At 40.7% G+C, this 22,516-nt stretch overlaps 1 protein-coding gene across 1 annotated transcript in view; it reads left to right on the forward strand.

Annotated features, from left to right (window-relative positions):
- Nucleotides 1-12,219: 12,219 nt before the first annotated feature.
- Nucleotides 12,220-22,516, forward strand: part of LOC111960148 (basement membrane-specific heparan sulfate proteoglycan core protein-like) — a 38,724-nt gene continuing 28,427 nt past the window's right edge. Inside the window, exon 1 of the mRNA XM_070437800.1 lies at nt 12,220-12,339. Within this exon, the coding sequence (XP_070293901.1) occupies nt 12,309-12,339 (31 nt within the window). The 5' untranslated portion in view covers nt 12,220-12,308. The remainder of the gene's footprint in view (nt 12,340-22,516) is intronic.

Genomic DNA, 22,516 nt, shown 5'->3' on the forward strand with positions numbered 1-22,516 from the left:
AACATATATACGTTCATTTTAAGAGATTGAACGGGATCTTAAGGACAACAAAATAATTTAAAAAATGCTGGCTGATATTATAGAAAATGGACAGATTTACTACATATGGACAGATTTACTAAATGGTGCACCTGCATTTTCCAAACGGATTAACTTCTTATGGCTGCAGGGGCAGTATTGAGTAGCTTGGATGAAAGGTGCACAGAGGTTCCCAGAGCAAACGGCCTGCTCCTCAGTCATAGTTGCTAATATATGCATATTATTAGTATTGGATAGAAAACAATCTGAAGTTTCTAAAACTGTTTGAATTATGTCTGTGAGTATAACATAACTCATATGGCAGGCAAAAACCTGAGACAAAATCCAAACAGGAAGTGGAAATTCTCAGGCTGGTCGAGTTTCAACCAAGATCCCATTGAAATCACAGCGAGATATGAATGAGTATTCACTTCCTACGGCTTCCACTAGATGTCAACAGTCTGTAGAACTTTGTCTGATGACTCTACTGTGAAGAGGGGGCGAATGAGAGGAGAATTAGTCACCACTGCCATGAGGTGACCATTCTTTGACCATGCGCTTTCACATGAGTGGGAGCTCCGTTCCATCGCTCATCTGAAGTCAATGTAATTCTCCGGTTGGATCGTTATTTAAGATGGTCCATATGTTAACAACATTCTAAAGATTGATTCAATACATCGTTTGACATGTTTCTACTGACTGTTACGGAACTTTTTGACATTTTGTCAGGTTTTAGTGAACGCGCTTCGTGACTTTGGAATTGTTTACCAAACACGCTAACCAAAGTAGCTAATTGGACATAAATAACGGACATTATCGAACAAATCAAGCATTTATTGTGGACCTGGGATTCCTGGGAGTGCATTCTGATGAAGATCTTCAAAGGTAAGGAAACATTTATCATGTATTTTCTGGTTTCTGTTGACTCCAACATGGGGGCTAATTTGACTATTGTTCTGAGCGCTGTCTCAGATTATTGCATGGTTTGTTTTTTCCGTAAAGTTTTTTTGAAATCTGACACAGCGGTTGCATTAAGGAGAGGTATATCTATAATTCCATGTGTATAACTTGTATTATCATCTACATTTATGATGAGTATTTCTGTTGAAACGATGTGGCCATGCAAAATCACTGGATGTTTTTGGAACTAGTGAATCTAACGCGCCAATGTAAACTCAGATTTTTTCATATAAATATGAAATTTATCAAACAAAACATACATGTATTGTGTAACATGAAGTCCTATGAGTGTCATCTGATGAAGATCATCAAAGCTTAGTGATTAATTTTATCTCTATTTGTGCTTTTTGTGACTCCTATCTTTGGCTGGAAAAATGGCTGTGCTTATTGTGGTTTGGTGTGACCTAACATAATCATTTGTAGTGCTTTCGCTGAAAAGCATATTTGAAATCGGACACGTTGGTGGGATTAACAACAAGATTACCTTTAAAGTGGTATAAGACACATGTATGTCTGAGGAATTTWAATTATGAGATTTCTGTTTTTTGAATTTGGCGCCCTGCACTTTCACTGGCTGTTGTCATATCGATCCCGTTACCGGGATTGCAGCCATGCATTGAGGACAGAAGAAAAAGGTAAAATAAGAATTGTTAAAGTAAATTGTAAATGAACACGCTTTAGCCTGGTTTGTTTTTGGTGTTTTTTCCCTCACTGAAAAAACAGATGCAACCTCTTCCTCTCTTTAGATACCTGGGCTGAAGACCCTCCAAAGGACCAGTATGGGTTGAAGGGAGGTTCAGTGTGTTTGACTGTTGCAGAACCACCTGAGGAACTTAAAGGACTTAGATGGAAGGTCAATAGTACTGTAATAGTTGATGATAAAGAGATCTGTCCTAAATACAAGGAGAAGGTAGATTATAACCCAGTGAACCACACACTGCATTAAGAATCTGACAGACACAGACAGTGGAATTTACATTGCAAATGCAAATAAAATAGATTGGACAGATTCAACGTCTTCATACAGGCTTAAGGTGTTGGGTGAGTTTAGTAATTTTTTGTTGTGTTTTGGTAGTCTGCTATGTGTTTCTGCTTTGCTTGAAATAGCTAATCTCCTTTAGTGTCTTCACCAGTCATACATGTAAAATGTATCTTTCTGAACTGTGTTGGTTGTTGTAGAAGCTGTTCCCATTCCAGCCATGCAGGTCACCTACTACAACTCAAGTACAGGACTTTGTAACATCACAGTGAATTGTTCAGGCTGGAAGTTTTCTGTCTGTGATGGAGGTCAGTGCCCACTGTACCAGGATTCTCTGTCAGTCTCTGAGGTCAACATCACCGTCTCCAGTGGTAATGTATTCATCCAGTGTATCGTCAACAATCACGTCAGTGCAGAGACCAAATCACAACGCATGGAGGACATATGTCAGTCTTATTTACTAGCTTCTACCTTCTGTTCATACCTTCTATCCATCTATCATTATACAAATCTATTTATATATCAACAAGGTTTTAACGTCATAGTTATTATTATTGTTCTTGTGTGTGTGTGTGTGTGTGTGTGTGTGTGTGTGTGTGTGTGTGTGTGTGTGTGTGTGTGTGTGTGTGTGTGTGTGTGTGTGTGTGTGTGTGTGTGTGTGTGGATGTGTGAATCTATGCCTTAATAACATCCTTACTTGAGGTTCTCATTAAGAGCTGTATTGTCCATCCACACCGACACATTCTCTTGCTTCTCATCTGTCAGTCCAATCCAGGGGCTGTGATCATAAGGATCAATTCCCAGTGTTACAACTCTCTGTTTTATAAACTCCTATGGAGAAAACAACACAACGCTTCTCATCTGTCAGTCCAATCCAGGGGCTGTGTTCATAAGGATCAATTCCCAGTGTTACAACTCTCTGTTTTATAAACTCCTATGGAGAAAACAACACAACGCTTCTCATCCTGATGAAAGCCTTGATGGCTGAACATTCATTTTTTATACTATTCTAAATAAAGTATATTTTTAACTTGAAGAGTGAGAGCCCTGTCTGCTTTCCACTCAAGTCAACCAATTGAGACCGACATGCAAAACACAGAGATACTGAAAGAAGGATTTAACCTAACGTGAAGTCTGCACTTATATCTGAGAGTCATGTAACAATAAATTACACTAAATTGTAAGTGGAAAACTGTTCGTCAAACATCTCATTCCAAAATCACGGGCATTGATATGGACTTGGTCCCACCTTTGCTTCTATAAAAGCCTCCACTCTTCTTGGAAGGCTTTCCACCAGATGTTGGAACATTGCTGTGGGGACGACTTAATTCCATTAAGCCACAAGAGCCTTATTGAGGTCAGGCACTGATGTTGGGCGATTAGGCCTGGCTCGCAGTCGACATTCCTATTCATCCCAAAGGTGTTGGATGGGGTTGAGGTCAGGGCTCTGAGCAAGCCCGTCAAGTTCTTCCACACCGATCTCGACAAACCATTTCTGTACGGACATCACTTTGTGCATGGGGGCATTGACATGCTGAAACAGGAACGGGCCCCAAACTGTAGCCACAAAGTTGGAAGCACAAAATTGTTTAGAATGTCATTGTATTCTGTAGCTTTAAGATTTCCCTTCACTGGAACTAATGGGCCTGAACCATGAAGAACTGCCCCAGATTTTACAGTTGGCACTGTGCATTGGGGCAGGTAGTACTCTCCGGGCATCCACCAAACGCAGATTTGTCCGGACTGCTACGCGCTTCAGCACTCTGCGGTCCCGTTCTGTGAGCTTGTGTGACCTACCACTTCGCGGCTGAGCCGCTGTTGCTCCTAGACATTTCCACTTCACAATAACAGCAGTCACAGTTGACCAGGGAAGCCTTAGCAGGGCAAAAATGGAACTGACTTGTTGGAAAGGTGGCATCCTATCACGGTGCCACGTTAAAAATCACTGAGCTCTTCAGTAAGGCCATTCAACTGCCAATGTTTGTCTATGGAGGTTGCATGGCTGTGTAATCAATTTTATTCACCTGTCAGCAACGGGTGTGGCTGAAATAGACAAATTGACTGACTTGAAGGGGTGTCCATGTACGTTAGTATATATAGTGTACTACACCTCCAATCTTACCTGCTCCTGCTGACTCTCTATGATGACCAGGTGTCCTCCATCGTGGATGCAGGCGTACTGACTCTGTTCCCAGGTCAGTTTGTCTTGAGAGAAGTAGTAACATGATCCATTGTGGAACTCCCAGCCAGGAGAACACACCTGACTGGTATTACATCTCTTCTGATTCCCTAGAAGAGAGAAGAGATAACATCATTGAAATGTGATAACTTTCACTTCTATATCCTGTGATGCTCTTGTTAAATGTGTGTGTTCCCCTTTAAGAGAGCACAAGAGTTATGGACTAAGGGAGAGTTAACCAGAAAGAGAAAGGAGATATCTGGAATGAGAAACAATGACATACTGCGTTTAGACAGTCAGGCTAATTCTGATCTTTTGCCCAATTATTGCTCTTTTGCACAATAAGATCAGATCTTTTGACAATAATTGGGCAAAAGATCAGAATTGGACTGCCTGTGTAAACACAGCCTTAGAGACAGAATATGAATAAATGAGCCCAGGGTTCACATATTCCTCACACTGGCTGCATTTACACAGGCAGCCCAATTCTGATGTTTTGCCTAATTATCAGCAAAAGAGATGATCTGATTGGTCAAAAGCAGTGGAGTCAAATTGCAGAGTTTAAAATAGTAACACAAGAGGAAAAAAATCCAATACACAAGAATGGAGCAATATACAGGGAGAACCAGTACCAGAGCAATGTGAGGCTATATACAGGGAGTACCAGTACGAGATCAATGTGAGGCTATATACAGGGAGTACCAGTACCAGATCAATGTGAGGTTATTACGGGAATACCAGTACCAGATCAATTGAGGCTACATACAGGGAGTACCAGTACCAGATTCAATGTGAGGCTACATACAGGGAGTACCAGTACCAGATCAATGTGAGGCTACATACAGGGATACCAGTACGAGATCAATGTGAGGCTACATACAGGGAGTACTAGTACCAGATCAATGTGAGGCTATATACAGGGAGTACCAGTACCAGATCCATGTGAGGCTATACAGGGAGAACCGATACAGATCAATGTGGGGCTATATACAGGGAGTACCAGTACCAGATCAATGTGAGGCTTATACAGGGAGTCCATAGCAGATCATGTGGAGGCTATATACAGGGAGTACCAGTACCAGATCATGTGAGGCTATATACAGGGTACTAGTACCAGATCAATGTGAGGCTATATACAGGGGTACCAGTACCAGTCAATTGCAGAGGTACGAGGTATTTAGGTGATATGTACATGAAGGAAGGGTGTATATATAGCTAGTGTGTGTGTTGTGTATATGTCTGTTATATAGTCTAGTGAATGTGTATATGGTTTGTATAGGTAGGTCTAGTGAGTGTGTATTGGTTGTATATGTAGTCTAGTGAGTGTATATATGGTTGTTATATATGCATAGTGAGTGTGTATATGGTTTGTAATATATAGTCTAGTGAGGTGTATATGTTTGTATTGTAGTCTAGTGAGTGTGTATATGGTTTGGTATAATGTAGTCTAGTGAGTGTATATATGGTGTATATATAGTATAGTGAGTGTGTGGTATGATGTTGTATATATAGTCTAGTGAGTGTGTATATGGTTGTATATATAGTCTAGTGAGTGTGTTATATGGTTGTACATATAGTCTAGTGAGTGTATATATGGGTTGTATATATAGTCTAGTGAGTGTGTATATGGTTTGTATATATAGTCTAGTGAGTGTTATATGGTTGTTATATGTCTAGTGAGTGATATATGGTTTACATAGTTGTGAGTGTATTATTGGTTGTATATATGTCTAGTGAGTGGTATATGGTTTGTATATATTAGTCTAGTGAGTGTGTATATGGTTGTATATATAGTCTAGTGAGTGTGTATATGGTTTGTATATGTAGTCTAGTGAGTGTGTATATGTGTATATATAGTCGTGTGGTGTGTATATGGTTGTACATATAGTCTAGTGAGTGTATATATGGTTGTATATATAGTCTAGTGAGTGTGTATATAGTTTGTATTTATAGTCTTGTGAGTGTGTGTGGGTCAGTGCAAGATAAGTCAGTGCAGATAGTTGGGTACCATTAAGTGACTATTAGCAGTCTTACGGTTTGGGGTTGAAGTGTCTTGGAGCCTGTTGGCGAGAGCTGGTGCTCCGGTACCTTTTCCCGCGGTAGCAGAGAGAACAATCTATGGCTTGGATGGCTGGCTTTTTTGGCAATTTTCGGCCTTTCTCTGACATCGTGCGGGTAGCCCTCTGTACCACCCTCTGTTTGACCAACTCCACAACAGCCCTCTCGATGTTGATAGGGGCGTGCTCTCCCTCTTTCTCCTATAGCACAATCGCTCCATGGTCTTACTGACGTTGAGGAGAGATTTTGTCCTGGCACCACACTGCCATGTCTTGACCTCCTCCCTGCTGACTCATCACTTTCTGTGATCAGGCCTACCACTGTCGTTTCATCAGCAAACCTGATGATGATGTTGAGATATTCATGGCTCCGCAGTGTGGTGAACAGGAATACAGGAGGGGACTAAGTACACACCCCTGAGGGGCCTTCGTGTTGAGGGTCAGCGTGGCGAAGGTGTTGTTGCCTACCCTCACCACCTGGAGCCAGAATGTCAGGAAGTCTAGGATCCAGGTGCAGAGGGAGGTGTTCAGTTCCAGGGTCTTTGCTTGGGGTAATCTTGGAGGCGACTATGGTGTTGAACTCTGAGCTATAGTCTATGTACAGCACTGTCACAGAGTTATTTCACGTCTTGTCCAGGTGGGCGAGGGCAGTGTGAAGTGCATTTGAGATTGTGTCATCTGTGGATCTGCAGTTTATGTGAATTGGAGAGGGTCTAGGCTGTCTGGGATGATGGTGTTGATGTGTGTCATGACCAGCCTTTCAAAGCACTTCAATAATTACAGACATGTTATGACAATATTCTGATATGAATAGGAGAACTGTCACGTTCGTTATAGTGATGAGACCAAAGCGCAGCGTGATTTGAATACATCTCTTTAAAGAAAGAACACTGAATGAACTATACAAAAACAACAAAACGAACGTGAAGCTATATAATAATAGTGCTGACACAGGCAACTAACCATAGACATACAAAACACCTAGACTAGCGACAACCCCATAAACATACAAACCCTAGACAGGGTAAAACATATATCACCCTTGTCACACCCTGACCTAACAATAATAAAGAAAACAAGAATACTAAGGTCAGGGCGTGACAAGAACAGCAGCCAGTCAGTCCCATGTCAGTTGATCCTGTTCTAGACTACCACCTGTTTGATGTGGGTCTCATTCTGTAGTCTCTTATAGCTGTTAATATGGAGGAATAACATGAATTTATTTACATATCTAACCATAAAGTAAGTACGTAAACCTTGTCCAAGCTAGAATGACCTATTATCTAACCATAGTCCTATTAAAATTAAACAATATTTTATTCATCTATTACAGTATAACTGCAGTATTTTAATCTGAGCCAGTGTCACGTTCTGACCATAGTTCTTTTGTATTTTCTTTGTTTTAGTGTGGTCAGGGCGTGAGTTGGGTGGGTTATCTATGTTTTGTGTTTCTATGTTCGGTTTGTCGTTTGGCCTGATATGGTTCTCAATCAGAGGCAGGTGTTTGTCATTGTCTCTGATTGGGAACCATATTTAGGTAGCCTGTTTTGTCTTTTGGTTTGTGGGTGTTTGTCTTCCATGTCAGTGTTTGTTCGCCACACGATACTGTTTCGTTTGTTCACTTCGTTTATTGTTTTGTTCCAGTGTTCAGTTTTGTTTATTAAAAAGACATGAAAACTTACCACGCCGCACCTTGGTCCGATCCTTCTTCCACCACAGACAATCGTTAAAGCCAGTTCCCCATTGACAAACTGCATCTTAACGATTTGTATGAAGGATTCTCTGCAATATTTTTATATGGGGTTGATCATGGTGAAGATCTCTGGATCATTGATATTCTCACCTGTTAGATTCCCTTTCATCTGGGCAAAGAGGGCCTCATTACACAGGTGCACCTTGTGCTGATGAAAATAAAAGTCCACTCTAAAGTGCCATAGATGTCTACATTTTGAGGGAGAATGCAGTTGGCATTCTGACTGCAGGAATGTCCAACAGAGCTGTTTCCCAGGTAATTGAATATTAATTTCTCTACCATAAGCAGCCTCCAACGTCGTTTTAGAGAATTTTGCAGTCTGTCCAACCGGCCATGTGTATGGTGTCGTGTTGGCGAGCAGTTTGCTGATGTCAATGTTGTGAACAGAGTGCCCCATGATGGGGTTGGGGTTATGGTTTGGGCAGTCATAAGCTACGGACAACAAACACAATTGCATTTTATCGATTGGCAATTTGAATGAATAAAAATACCGTAGCGAGATCCTGAGGCCCATTGTGAGGCCCATTTCTTGGGGTATCTGTGACCAACAGATGCATATCTGTATTCCCAGTCATGTGTAATCCATAGATTAGAGCCTAATGAATTGATTTCAATTGACTGATTTCCTCATAGGAACTGTATCTCAGTAAAACCTTTTAAATTGTTGCATGTTGCATTTATATGTTTGTTCAGTATAGTTCCTCTCTCACAATCAACTATATCAACATGTCTGTACCGTCTTCACCATTTGGGCTACAAACTAATGTGAAAATGGATGACTATCAAGGACACAATGGGTTTCTCTGTCTTGCTCTACGACCCCCACAAGTGTCACGGGACTCTATACGGGATTCTCGGGTAACCTATAAAAACTAATGGAAGTATGGAGCTAGTTTTGTGGGGAAAAAAAGGGGGATAAATATGTGTCCTAGATATACTGTAGGACAGACACTTCAAAACCTTATTCCTCATGATTTGTTCTTTGACTCTTTTTTTGGCATTTATGAATGTGTTATTCATTGCATTTCTATGGGCTGTAGTAGTAAAGACCAAATTCAATATTTTATCATATTATTATAATATGTTTATACATACAGGGGTCTTGCAAGGTGTCAATGGTGGACCATTGTTGATACACATGTGAACATTTTGAGCGTGAAAAACCCAGCAGTGTTGCAGTTCTTGACACAAACCGGTGCGCCTGTCACTTAATACCCGAAGTTAATACCCGAATATAATATTCCGAAATGTAAATCTTTTATCTTGTCAATTCAGCCTCTGAATGGCACACATACACAATACACGTCTCAATTGTCTCAAGGGCTAAAAATCCTTCTTTAACCTGTCTCCTATCCTTCATCTACACTGAATGAAGTGGATTTAACAATTTACATCAATAATTGATCATAGCGTTCACCTGGATTAAGTTGGTCATTCTATGTCATGTAAAGAGCAAGTGTTCGTCATGTTACACTCAGTGTATTCAGTCTTCTTCTGTTCCATATTCTTGTTGAAATATAATCTCCACCCCCCACCTCCCAAAATGATTAAATGTTGTATTGTAAACTTATGTTTGAAAATGAATTAAACTATATAAATGATAGAGAATAAAGAGTAGGAGAGACTCACCTTTAGAAACTTCACTTTCTGCTCCAGTATCTTGGTCCTGGTGCTGATTGAATGTAACATCAGAGTAGACAATTTCACCAGAGTTCTCTCAGAGTTCACCAAGTTCTCTTTCAGAGTGGAGACCAGAAGAGGAAGAAGGCCCTCAACACACACATACTCACTCGTTCAAATCCCATAAACACTCACGCAATCACATGTGGATGAAAGTGTGCATACACACACAGACAGACACACACACACTAGTAGTACACAAACATATGCCTCACAAGTGTTCAACTGGCAGCTTCATTAAATAGTACCCACAACACACCAGTCTCAATGTCAACAGTGAAGATGTGACTCTGCAATGTTGGCCTTCTAGGCAGAGTTGCAAAGAAAAAGCCATCTCAGACTGGCCAGTAAAAAGACAATATTAAGATGGGCAAAATAACACAAACACTGGAGAGAGGAACTCTGAACTCACTCCTCTTTCTATTCTAGTTAGAGCCAGATTGCTCTGTTCTGTGAAGGGAGTAGTACACAGCGTTGTACGAGATTTTCAGTTTCTTGACAATTTCTCACATGGCATAGCCTTCATTTCTCAGAACAAGAATAGACTGCCAAGTTTCAGAAGAAAGGTCTTTGTTTCTGGCCAATTTGAGCCTGTACCCACAAATGCTGATGCTCCAAATACTCAACTAGTCTTAAAAATGCCAGTTTTATTGCTTCTTCAATAAGAACAACAGTTTTCAGCTGTGCTAACATAATTGCAAAAGGGTTTTCTAATGATCAATTAGCCTGTCAAAATGATAAACTTGGATTAGCTAACACATTGCGCCATTGGAACACAGGAGTGATGATTGCTGATAATGAGACTCTGTACGCCTATGTAGATCTGCCGTTTCCAGCTACAATAGTAATTTACAACATTAACAATGTCTACACTGTATTTCTGATCAATTTTATGTTATTTTAATGGACACAACATGTGGTTTTCTTTCAAAAACAAGGACATTTCTAAGTGACCGCAAACTTTTGAACGGTAGTGTGTATATTTACATAATGCAGCTTTAATGCTTATTTTTATATCAAAGGTAGAAATTATGTTACCACGAGTACCACCGTAGATGTTGAGATGAGCGAGATGCAGGACTTCACTCTCACACAGTCACACACAGTATCTGCACATATGCACGGGTTAATTTCATGTTCACAGTCTGGAAGTCACAGGATCAAAACAGAGGAGAAGTTGAGCCTCATGCTTCAACGCTCTTAGTTGTTGTGGAAAATGAACCACTATGCAGTTTACTTTCTACATCTAAGTTAAATCACTGAGTCAACCTTTAATCTCCATTTTTGTCTTATATTAATTTAGAAATACTGTCTAAGTATTTTGCAAAAATAAAGTTTTACGGCAGGAATCAGTTTTCAACATGTAAGTCTTTTGTAAAATGTTTTCAGTAGTTGTTATAGGAGCCAGATGAGTGTTCCACCATGGAACTTAAAATGGAGAAGGTGTGTTGTAAACCACATTCAGATTGACTTCTACTGATATGAACCCATACAGAAGTGTTCCATGTCTGTACTATTATGATGAGATAGAGAGAGGAAGGATAAGAGGGCAGAACCAGTAGACTGAGGGTTTATGCTGTTGCTATGTGACCAACAACCATATTACTTTCTATATTGTGATCCACTAAAATGTGGAGTAGTTACAGGCCTGTCCCTGAAGGGGGTGATAAGAAACCCCAGATGTTTACCTGGCTATACCAAATGAATGAAAATGAAACTTAACACTTTACCCTGGAAACCCAGTCACAGTTTTGAAACACCTCTCTGGTCTGTTGTAATGAACTCCCCACAGCTTTTCCTCTGATGTACACACGCACATACAGTACATACAGTAGACACAAACCACATACACACACCACATACACACAAACCACACACACACACACACACACACACACGTGCACAATTCATGATCAATTAGACTGATCACATAAACAAACAAATTAAAACACAACCATAAATAACCCATCAACAAAGTCATACTGTGTGTAGACAGTGTCTAACTAAACATATCCCTTATAACAAAACCATCTGACTAATGAACAAGTCAACCACCAAACCCCTGAGAAGAATCAGGTAGCTGACTGTGGTTTTGACACGTTACTACTAAACAGCTGTGTGTGTGTGTGTGTGTGTGTGTGTGTGTGTGTACGAAGGGAGGGGTGGCTGCAACTGGTAGATCTATCTATCTATCTATCTATCTATCTATCTATCTATCTATCTATCTATCTATCTATCTATCTATCTATCTATCTATCTATCTATCTATCTATCTATCTATCTATCTATCTATCTATCTATCTATCTATCTATCTATCTATCTATCTATCTATCTATCTATCTATCTATCTATCTATCTATCTATCTATCTATGCAAATGTAACAAACTTCTCCACATTCTTATATCAAACCACAAGCTCTCAACTCATCCTCCTTTCTTCCAATAATGAGGAAGGAACCAGTGAGGCAATGTTGCTAACCATAAGCAGAAGTTTGTCCAAAAATAAACACGGCTTTAACCGCTACTCTTATTTTCCTGCAGTCTTTGTACATTCTGTAAAATGCTTCTCTCTATTTCTCTGTATGTCGGTAAAGAGACGTGAACTAATCCATCTGTCGTCATATAGGAGGTAGAGGGGTTTGTCAGAAGAACTGTAGTGCAGAGATCATCATCAGGACAGAATGGAGCACACCTTGCTCTGTGTGTTACTCTGTAAGTACTGAGTTAGTGTGTTTGTGTATGAATACTAATTACCTGATGTAAATTAAGACAGTTTCATGCTTTAGCTTTTTGAGGGGTGTTTTATCTCTTATTGAGAAAACAGTGCAAATGCTTAGTAAATGGCACTAAAGTGGGATTGCAGCAAATACGGTGTAGGTCTACATATGTAGGATCTTAATTTGATCAAACTTTTGCAGCTGAGAATTTTCCTGCACCACAGGAGATGCAGATGAGCTTTGTGATTTACATGAATTAACTGATAACCCACAATAATAGATTAAAGATGCACCACAGAAATGTTCCGCCAAGTCCTGGATGCTAAAATGCTAATATTTTGGCTAATTTCAGTTTATGTGAGAAAAGAAGCAAGTATAGTGTAGAGAATCATTGTACCATCTAAACCGCTTTGAAATATATTTTCCATAAGCAGAAATTTTGTATTTTCAGCTGTTTGAAGCTGGTGTACAAAACCAAAAGTAAAATATACAAAAACTCAACTGAAAAACGGAAAGCATAGAAGTGCACATAGAACAGATCTACCGCTTCTAATACTTGCTTTCAATGAGAATGACTTATCTATAACTCACATTTCTATGTGACTTTTGTCAGGTCGCTCAAAAAGTTACGTACATATTGCAGCTTTAACAGTATTGCACTTTTCATGTAGCCTACTTAGGCCTGCTAATAGCCTAACCACCAATCAAGCAACATTATTGACTAGTTTTTCAAATCCTGTTTGTTTTGCACTGAAAATGTAGGTCAAATTAAGATCCTACACCTGTATGTGATGTGAGAGTGAGTGACCATCCTACATTTATCTTGAATCTCTGTGAGAACCTGAGCTTGTATAGCAGATGCCATGCAGACCTGGGTAGTGTGGTGGTGTGTTGTGCATTTAACCAGGTCACCACTCAGGAACTAAAGAGTAGCTCTAACTCAGTGGTTGCTAAATGTGCTGTCAATGACAATGAATGCAAAATGCTATATTTGTTGGATGTGTTCTAGTATCAAGCTGTGATTATTGTAAATGGTTGAGAGTTCATTCTCTACAGTTATAGTAAACTGTACTAAGAGATTGAATGGTGTTTTGGAGTTGTTGGTCTCCGTACTTTCTCTGTATCCAGAACGGTAGGTGGATGTTTGTTGGGATTAATCTTTTGCTGGAGGCAGAGTTGATCGATATCCAGTAGATGTGCCAGCTGCAATGTCTAAATTGTCTACACATCGGAATAAATACATGAAAACTAAAATACGCTTTTTATCCTAATTGAGGGTCTGGCATTAAGTTAGCAGTGTTTGTTTACACTGACATTGTTAACCAACATTGTCATAAAATAGCAGTTTATTTTGTGTTATCATGGGATAAGACAGTGGCACTACTCTTATGGAAAAAACACATGAATTCACATGTGATCTCATGTTATCACATGACCTTATGAGAAGTTACTGTGATAACAAAATTAAAAGTTGATTGGATTTATATAGCACTTTTCTACTGACTTACTCAAAGCGCTTTACATAGTAGGGGGAAACTCACCTCTTCCACCAGCAATGTGTTGCACCCACCTGGGTGATGCAAGACAACCAGTTGTGTGTCAGAACGCTCACCACACATCAGCTATTAGGTGGAGAGGTGAGGAGTGATAGAGTGCCTTCAGAAAGTATTCATACTCCTTGACTAATTTCACATTTTGTTGTGTTACAGCCTGAATTCAACATGTATTAAATTATGTATTTTTCTCACCCATCTACACACAATACCCATAATGACAAAGTGAAAACATGTTTTTAGAAATGTTTGCAAATGTATTGAAAATGATATAGAGAAATATCTCATTAACATAAGTATTCACACCCTTGAGTCATTACTTTATAGAATCACCTTTGGTAGCGATTACAGCTGTGAGTCTTTCTGGGTAAGTCTCTGAGAGCTTTCCACTCCTGGACTGTGCAATATTTTCCATTATTCTTTTTTAAATTATTCAAGCTCTCTAAATTGGTTGTTGATCATTACTTGAAAAACATTTTCTGGTCTTGCCATAGATTTTCAAGTAGATTTATGCCATACTGTAATTTGGCAAATCATTCAACTCCAATGTAGATTTGGCCTTGTGTTTTAGGTTATTGTCCTGCTGAAAGGTGAATTCATGTCCAGTGTCTGATGGAAAGCAGACAACCAGGTTTCCTCTAGGATTTTGTCTGTGCTTAACTCTGTTTCTTTTTTATCCTGAAAACTCCCCAGTCCTTAACGATTACAAGCATACCCATAACATGATGCAGTCACCACTTGAAAGTATGAAGAGTGGTAATCATTATTAATGTGTTGTATTGGATTTGCCCCAACCATAACACTTTGTTTTCTGGACAAAAAGTGTATTGCTTTGCCACAGTAAATGCAATATTGTTGCTCGATCCTCAGTTTTCTCCTACCATCATAGCCGTTAAACTCTGTGACTGTTTTAAAGTCATAATTGGCCTCAACATAGTGAGGAAGGACACCTGTATCTTTGTAGTGACAGGGTTTATTGATACACCGTCCAAAGTGTAATTTCTAACTTCACCATGCTCAAATGGATATTCAATGTCTGTTTTTTATTTTATTTTACCCATCTACCAATAGGTGCCCATCTTTGAGAGGCATTGGAAAACATCCCTGGTCTTTGTGGTTGAATCTGTGTTTGAAATTCACTTCTCGACTGAGGGGCCTTAAAGAAAATTTTCTGTGTGGGCTACAGAGATGAGGTAGTCATTCAAAAATCATGTTAAACACTATTTTTGCACAGAGTGCAAACTTATTATTATTATTATTATTATTATTATTATTATGCAACTTATTATGTGACTTACTAAGCACAATTCACTCCTGAACTTATTTAGGCTTGCCATAACAAAGTCGCTGAATACTTATTGACTCAAGAAATGTCTGCTTTTCCTTTTTAATTAATTTGTAAACATTTCGAAATACACAATTCCACTCCGATGTTATCAGGTATTTGGTGTAGGCCAGTGACAAAGCATCTCAATGTAATCAATTTGAAATGCAGCCTGTAACAACAACAAAATGTGAACAAGTCAAGGGGTGTGAATACATTCTGAAGACGATGTATTACGCCAATCAGAAATGAGGGGGAGATGATGGAATTGGGAATTTTGCCATGACCCCAGGGTTGTTATCACAACATGTGATAATATTAACTACACATGTGAAAATACTTTAGCAAGTGAACACATGATCTCATGAAATAAATCTGACAACACGGGGATACATTTTAACGTGATACCATGAAACTAGACATGACAACTACACGTTCACATGTTAACATTTCAGCTCAACATGTGAAAACAGCTATTTCACATGTGAAAATATACGTTTTTTTTGTAAGGGATGTAATTGAAAGGTATGGGGGTTATTAGGTAAGTGATACACTTCACATTCGACATGATCACTTAGTCCTGACTTTCAATATGAACCCACCTGGGATTTAACTCACAACCTCTGGGTTTAAGGAACGCTGATATTTCTGCTGCGCTACAAAGTCTGTAGCGTTCTAAGAAGTCCCCTACAGATTAATTACCTATAATACATCTCTGCAAAATAATGACATCTGCACTGCTATTTTATTTCAGTTAATCTGACTATTCTGTCATCATTGATTTAATTTACTGGATTCATCAATTTTAGGGTTTTCTGTTTAGTTGACTGATGTTGGTGGGGCATATTAGTCTGTTTTAATGTTACTCCTGAATAACTATGATAAATATAATAGGTTTTAATGTTACTCCGTGGATTGATGGCAGCATTCGCGCAAAACTGAAAGCGCAAACCACCGGAAACATGACGAATACAAAGAGTGCACGGCCCAGTACATCACTGGCTAAGCTGCCTGCCATCCAGGACCTCTACAGCAGGCGGTGTCAGAGGAAGGCACTAAAAATTGTCAAAGACCCCACCCACCCCAGTCATAGACTGTTCTCTCTGCTACCACATGGCAAGCGGTACCGGAGTGCCAAGTCTAGGAAAAAAGGCTTCTCAATAGTTTTTACCCCCAAGCCGTAAGACTCCTGAACAGGTAATCAAATGGCTACCCGGACTATTAGCATTGTGTGACCCCCCCAACCCCTCTTTTACGCTGCTGCTACTCTCTGTTCATCATATATGCCTAGTCACTTTTTTTATTTCACCTTTATTTAACCAGGTAGGCAAGTTGAGAACAAGTTCTTATTTACAATTGCGACCTGGCCAGAATAAAGCAAAGCAGTTCGACACATACAACAACACAGAGTTACACATGGAGTAAAACAAACATACAGTCAATAACACAGTAGAAAAATAGTCTTTATACAATGTGAGCAAATGAGGTGAGATAAGGGAGGTAAAGGCAAAAAAAAGGCCATGGTGGCGAAGTAAATACGATATAGCAAGTAAAACACTGGAATGGTAGATTTGCAGTGGAAGAATGTGCAAAGTAGAGATAGAAATAATGGGGTGCAAAGGAGCAAAATAAATACATAAATAAATACAGTAGGGGAAGAGGTAGTTGTTTGGGCTAAATTATAGATGGGCTATGTACAGGTGCAGTAATCCGTGAGCTGCTCTGACAGCTGGTGCTTAAAGCTAGTGAGGGAGATAAGTGCTTCCAGTTTCAGAGTTTTTTGTAGTTCGTTCCAGTCATTGGCAGCAGAGAACTGGAAGGAGAGGCGGCCAATGGAAGAATTGGTTTTGGGTGTGACCAGAGAGATATACTTGCTGGAGCGCTTGCTACAGGTTGGTGCTGCTATGGTGACCAGCGAGCTGAGATAAGGGGGGACTAYACCTAGCAGGGTCTTGTAGATGACCTGGAGCCAGTGGGTTTGGCGACGAGTWTGAAGCGAGGGCCAGCCAATGAGAGCGTGCAGGTCGCAGTGGTGGGTAGTATATGGGGCTTTGGTGATAAAACGGATGGCACTGTGATAGACTGCATCCACTTTATTGAGTAGGATATTGGAGGCTATTTTRTAAATGACATCGCCGAAGTCGAGGATCGGTAGGATGGTCAGTTTTATGAGGGTATGTTTGRCAGCAYGAGTGAAGGATGCTTTGTTGCGAAATAGGAAGCCAATTCTAGATKTAACTTTGGATTGGAGATGTTTGATGTGAGTCTGGAAGGAGAGTTTACAGTCTAACCAGACACMTAGGTATTTGTAGTTGTCCACATATTCTAAGTCAGAAYCKTCCAGRGTAGTGATRTTGGACRGGCRGGCAGGTGCAGGCAGCGATCGGTTGAAGAGCATGCATTTAGTTATACTTGTATTTAAGAGCAGTTGGAGGCCACGGAAGGAGAGTTGTATGGCATTGAAGCTCGTCTGGAGGGTTGTTAACACAGTGTCCAAAGAAGGGCCAGAAGTATACAGAATGGTGTCGTCTGTGTAGAGGTGGATCAGAGACTCACCAGCAGCAAGAGCGACATCATTGATGTATTCAGAGAAGAGAGTCAGCCCAAKAATTGAACCTTGTGGCACCCCCTTAGAGACTGCCAGATGCGCGGRCAACAGGCCCTCCGATTTGACACACTGAACTCTATCAGAGAAGTAGTTGGTGCACCAGGCGAGGCAATCATTTGAGAAACCAAGGCTATCGAGTCTGCCGATGAGGATGTGGTGATTGACAGAGTCGAAAGCCTTGGCCAGGTCAATGAATACGGCTGCACAGTATTGTTTCTTATCGATGGCGTTTAGTATATCGTTTAGGAACTTGAGCGTGGCTGAGGTGCACCCATGACCAGCTCTGAAACCAGATTGCATAGCGGAGAAGTTGCGGTGAGATTCGAAATGGTCGGTAATCTGTTTGTTGACTTGGCTTTCGAAGACCTTAGAAAGGCAGGGTAGGATAGATACAGTGGGGCAAAAAAGTATTTAGTCAGCCACCAATTGTGCAAGTTCTCCCACTTAAAAAGATGAGAGAGGCTTGTAATTTTCATCATAGGTACACTTCAACTATGACAGACAAAATCGCTGTCGCTGACACCGACGTCTTGCTCCCAGAAAATTAAACAACTTCTTTGCTTGCTTTGAGGACAATGCAGTGCCACTGACACGGCCCGCTACCAAAACCTCTCAGGCTATCTTTCACCACGGCCAATGTAAGTAAAACATTTAAACGTGTTAACCCTCGTAAGGCTGCCGACCCAGAAGGCAATCCCTAGCTGCGTCCTCAGAGCATACGCAGACCAGCTGGCTGGTGTGTTTATGGACATATTAAATCAATCCCTATCCCAGTCTGCTGTTCCCACATTTTTCAAGAGGGCCACCATTGTTCCTGTTCCCAAGAAAGCTAAGGTAACTGAGCTAAACGACTATCGCCCCATAGCACTCACTTCCGTCATCATGAAGTGCTTTGAGAGACTAGTCAAGGATCATATCACATCCACCCTACCTGACACCCTAGACCCACTCCAATTTGCTTACCGCCCCAATAGATCCACAGACGACGCAATCACAATCACACTGCACACTGCCCTAACCCATCTGGACAAGAGGAATACCTATGTAGAATGCTGTTCATCGATTACAGCTCAGCAATTAACACAATAGTACCCTCCAAACTCATCATCAAGCTCGAAACCCTGTGTCTCGACCCCGCCCTGTGAAACTGGGTCCTGGACTTTGACGGGCCGCCCGAGGTGGTGAGGGTAGGAAACAACATCTCCACCCTGCTGATTCTCAACACTGGGGCCCCACAAGGGTGCGWTCTCAGCCCTCTCCTGTACTCCCTGTTCACCCATGACTGCGTGGCCATGCACACCTCCAACTCAATCATCAAGTTTGCAGACGACACTACAGTGGTAGGCTTGATTACCAACAACGACGAGACGGCCTACAGGGAGGAGGTGTGGTGTCAGGAAAATAACCTCACACTCAACGTCAACAAAACAAAGGAGATGATCGTGGACTTCAGGGAACAGCAGAGGGAGCWCCCCCTTATCCACATCGACAGGACAGTAGAGGAGAAGGTGGAAAGTTTTAAGTTCCTCGGCGTACACATCACGGTCAAACTGAAATGGTCCACCCACACAGACAGCGTGGTGAAGAAGGCGCAACAGCGCCAATTCAACCTCAGGAGGCTGACCTATCCCAGTCTGCTGTTCCAACATTTTTCAAGAGGGCCCCATTGTTCCTGTTCCCAAAGAAAGCTAAGGTAACTGAGCTAAACGACTATCGCCCATAGCACTCACTTCCGTCATCATGAAGTGCTTTGAGAGACTAGTCAAGGATCATATCACATCCACCTACTGACACCCTAGACCCCTCCAATTTGCTTACCGCCCCAATAGATCCACAGACGACGCAATCACAATCACACTGCACACTGCCCTACCCATCTGGACAAGAGGAATACCTATGTAGAATGCTGTTCATCGATTACAGCTCAGCAATTTAACACAATAGTACCCCTCCAAACTCATCCATCAAGCTCGAAACCCTGTGTCTCGACCCCGCCTGTGAAAACTGGGTCCTGGACTTTTGACGGGCCGCCCGAGGTGGTGAGGGTAGGAAACAACATCTCTACCCTGCTGATTCTCAACACTGGGGCCCCACAAGGGTGCGTTCTCAGCCCTCTCCTGTACTCCCTGTTCACCCATGACTGGTGGCCATGCACACCTCCAACTCAATCATCAAGTTTGCAGACGACACTACAGTGGTAGGCTTGATTACCACAACGACGAGACGGCCTACAGGGAGGAGGTGTGGTGTCAGGAAAATAACCTCACACTCAACGTCAACAAAACAAAGGAGATGATTCGTGGACTTCAGGGAACAGCAGAGGGAGCTCCCCCTTATCCACATCGACAGGAACAGTAGAGGAGAAGGTGGAAAGTTTTAAGTTCCTCGGCGTACACATCACGGTCAACTGAAAATGGTCCACCCACAAGACAGCGTGGTGAAGAAGGCGCAACAGCGCCAATTCAACCTCAGGAGGCTGATGAAATTTCCTCACATATGCATTCCCCTCTTGTCCAGGTGGGTGAGGGCAGTGTGCAGTGAAATGGTGATTACGTCGTCCGTGGATCTGTAGGGGCGAATTGAAGACGGTCAAGTGTGTCAGAGAGGGAGGAGGTGATGTAGTTCTTGACAACTCTCGAAGCACTTCATAATAATGGAAGTGAGTGCTATGGGTCGGTAGTCATTCAGTACAGTTACTTTCCCTTTCTTGGTCAAGGGGATAATAATGGACATCTTGAATAATAATTTCAGTATAAATGAACAAACAATGTAATCATGTTTGTCAAATTGTTCCAAATATGAAAGTTGAAAACATTGTGACTGGCGTAACGTTCTGGGGACATCCTAACGACTCATTTCTGTTTGCAGGGCATCACCTGTGAAATGTCATCTGAAAAAAATCCACATGGGAAACTTCATATGAAGGGCGCGTTCGTAAATTCACTCTGGCTATCTACTCCGATTTCAGAGCACTCAACGTCTGAGTGTGCCAGAGCGCAAAATAACCTGCTGAATTTACCAACGCTCAACGCCTGTTGATATGGCCACTTTCAGTAAACAGCAAAAAAGCTTAACCTGTCTAGCCCCCCCACATTCCACTGAAAAGCAGCGCGCGAAATTCAATTTTTTTTTTGAAATATTAACTTTTCACACATTAACAAGTCCAATACAGCAAATGAAAGATGACATCTTGTGAATCCAGCCAACATGTCCGATTTTTTTATGTTTTACAGCGAAAACACCCGTATATTTATTGTTAGCTACAACCAAATACAAAAAAGCACAGACATTTCTTTCACAGCACAGGTGCTTGCACAAAACCCCCAAATAGAGATAGAATTAGTCACTAACCAAGAAACAACTTCATCAGATGACAGTCTTTATAACATGTTATACAATAAATCTATGTTTTGTTCGAAAATGTGCATATTTCAGGTATAAATCATAGTTTTACATTGCAGCTACAATCACAAATAGCACCGAAGCAGCTAGAAACAATTACAGAGACCAACGTGAAATACTAAATACTCATCATAAAACATTATGAAAAATACATGTGTTACAGCAAATGAAAGTAAAACAGCTTGTGAATCCAGCCAATATTTCAGATTTTTTAAGTTGTTTTACAGCGAAAACACAATATAGCATTATATAGCTCTTACCACAATAGCCAAAAACACAACCCATTTATCAGCAGCAAAAGTTAGCAATCGCAAAAAAACAGCAAAAGATATATAATTTTTCACTAACCTTGACAAACTTCATCAGATGACAGTCCTATAACATCAGGTTATACAATACACTTATGTTTTGTTCGAAAATGTGCATATCTAGAGCTGAAATCCGTGGTTATACATTGTGAAAACGTAGCAACTTTTTCCCAGAATCTCCGGATACCCACCTCTTTAAGGAATACCTAGGATAGGATAAAGTAATCCTCTAACCCCCCCTCCCCCTTAAAAGAGTTAGATGCACTATTGTAAGTGGTGTGTTCCACTGGATATCATAAGGTGAATGCACCAATTTGTAAGTCGCTCTGGATAAGAGCGTCTGCTAAATGACTTAAATGTAAATGTAAATATATTTCTGACACTCACCTAATCTGACCAAATAACTCTTCATAAACTTTACAAAAAATACATGTTGATAGCAAATGAAAGATACACTAGTTCTTAATGCAATCGCCGTGTTAGAATTCTAAAAATAACTTTAGTACGACATACAGCTTACGTTATAGCAGACAGCGCCTGCAATGAGGCGGAAAATATTACTAACATTTTCCAGAAATACGAAAAAACATCATAAATGGTTCCTGCTTTTGCTGAGCTTCCATCGAATCTTGCACAAGGGGTCCTTTGTCCAGAACAATCGTTGTTTGGTTTTAGAATGTCCTTTTCTCCTGTCGAATTAGCAACCAAAGCTAGCCAAGTGGCACGAAGCTGTCCATCATCACGAAACGCAGAGAACGGAAAAAGCCAAAACTCCTGATAAACTTTCAATAATCTGATAAAACTATATTGAAAAAACATACTTTACGATGATATTATCACATTTATCAAATAAATCAAAACCGGAGATATTAGCCGTCTATAACGAAAGCTTTTCAGAAGGCAATCCAGGGTTCCTTCCCACGCCTTGCTGAACAAAGGAAATTTGGGGTCATGTCATTCCAAGAGCTCTCGTTTGA

This window comes from Salvelinus sp. IW2-2015, linkage group LG37 (assembly GCF_002910315.2).
Source record: "Salvelinus sp. IW2-2015 linkage group LG37, ASM291031v2, whole genome shotgun sequence".
NCBI lineage: Eukaryota > Metazoa > Chordata > Actinopteri > Salmoniformes > Salmonidae > Salvelinus > Salvelinus sp. IW2-2015.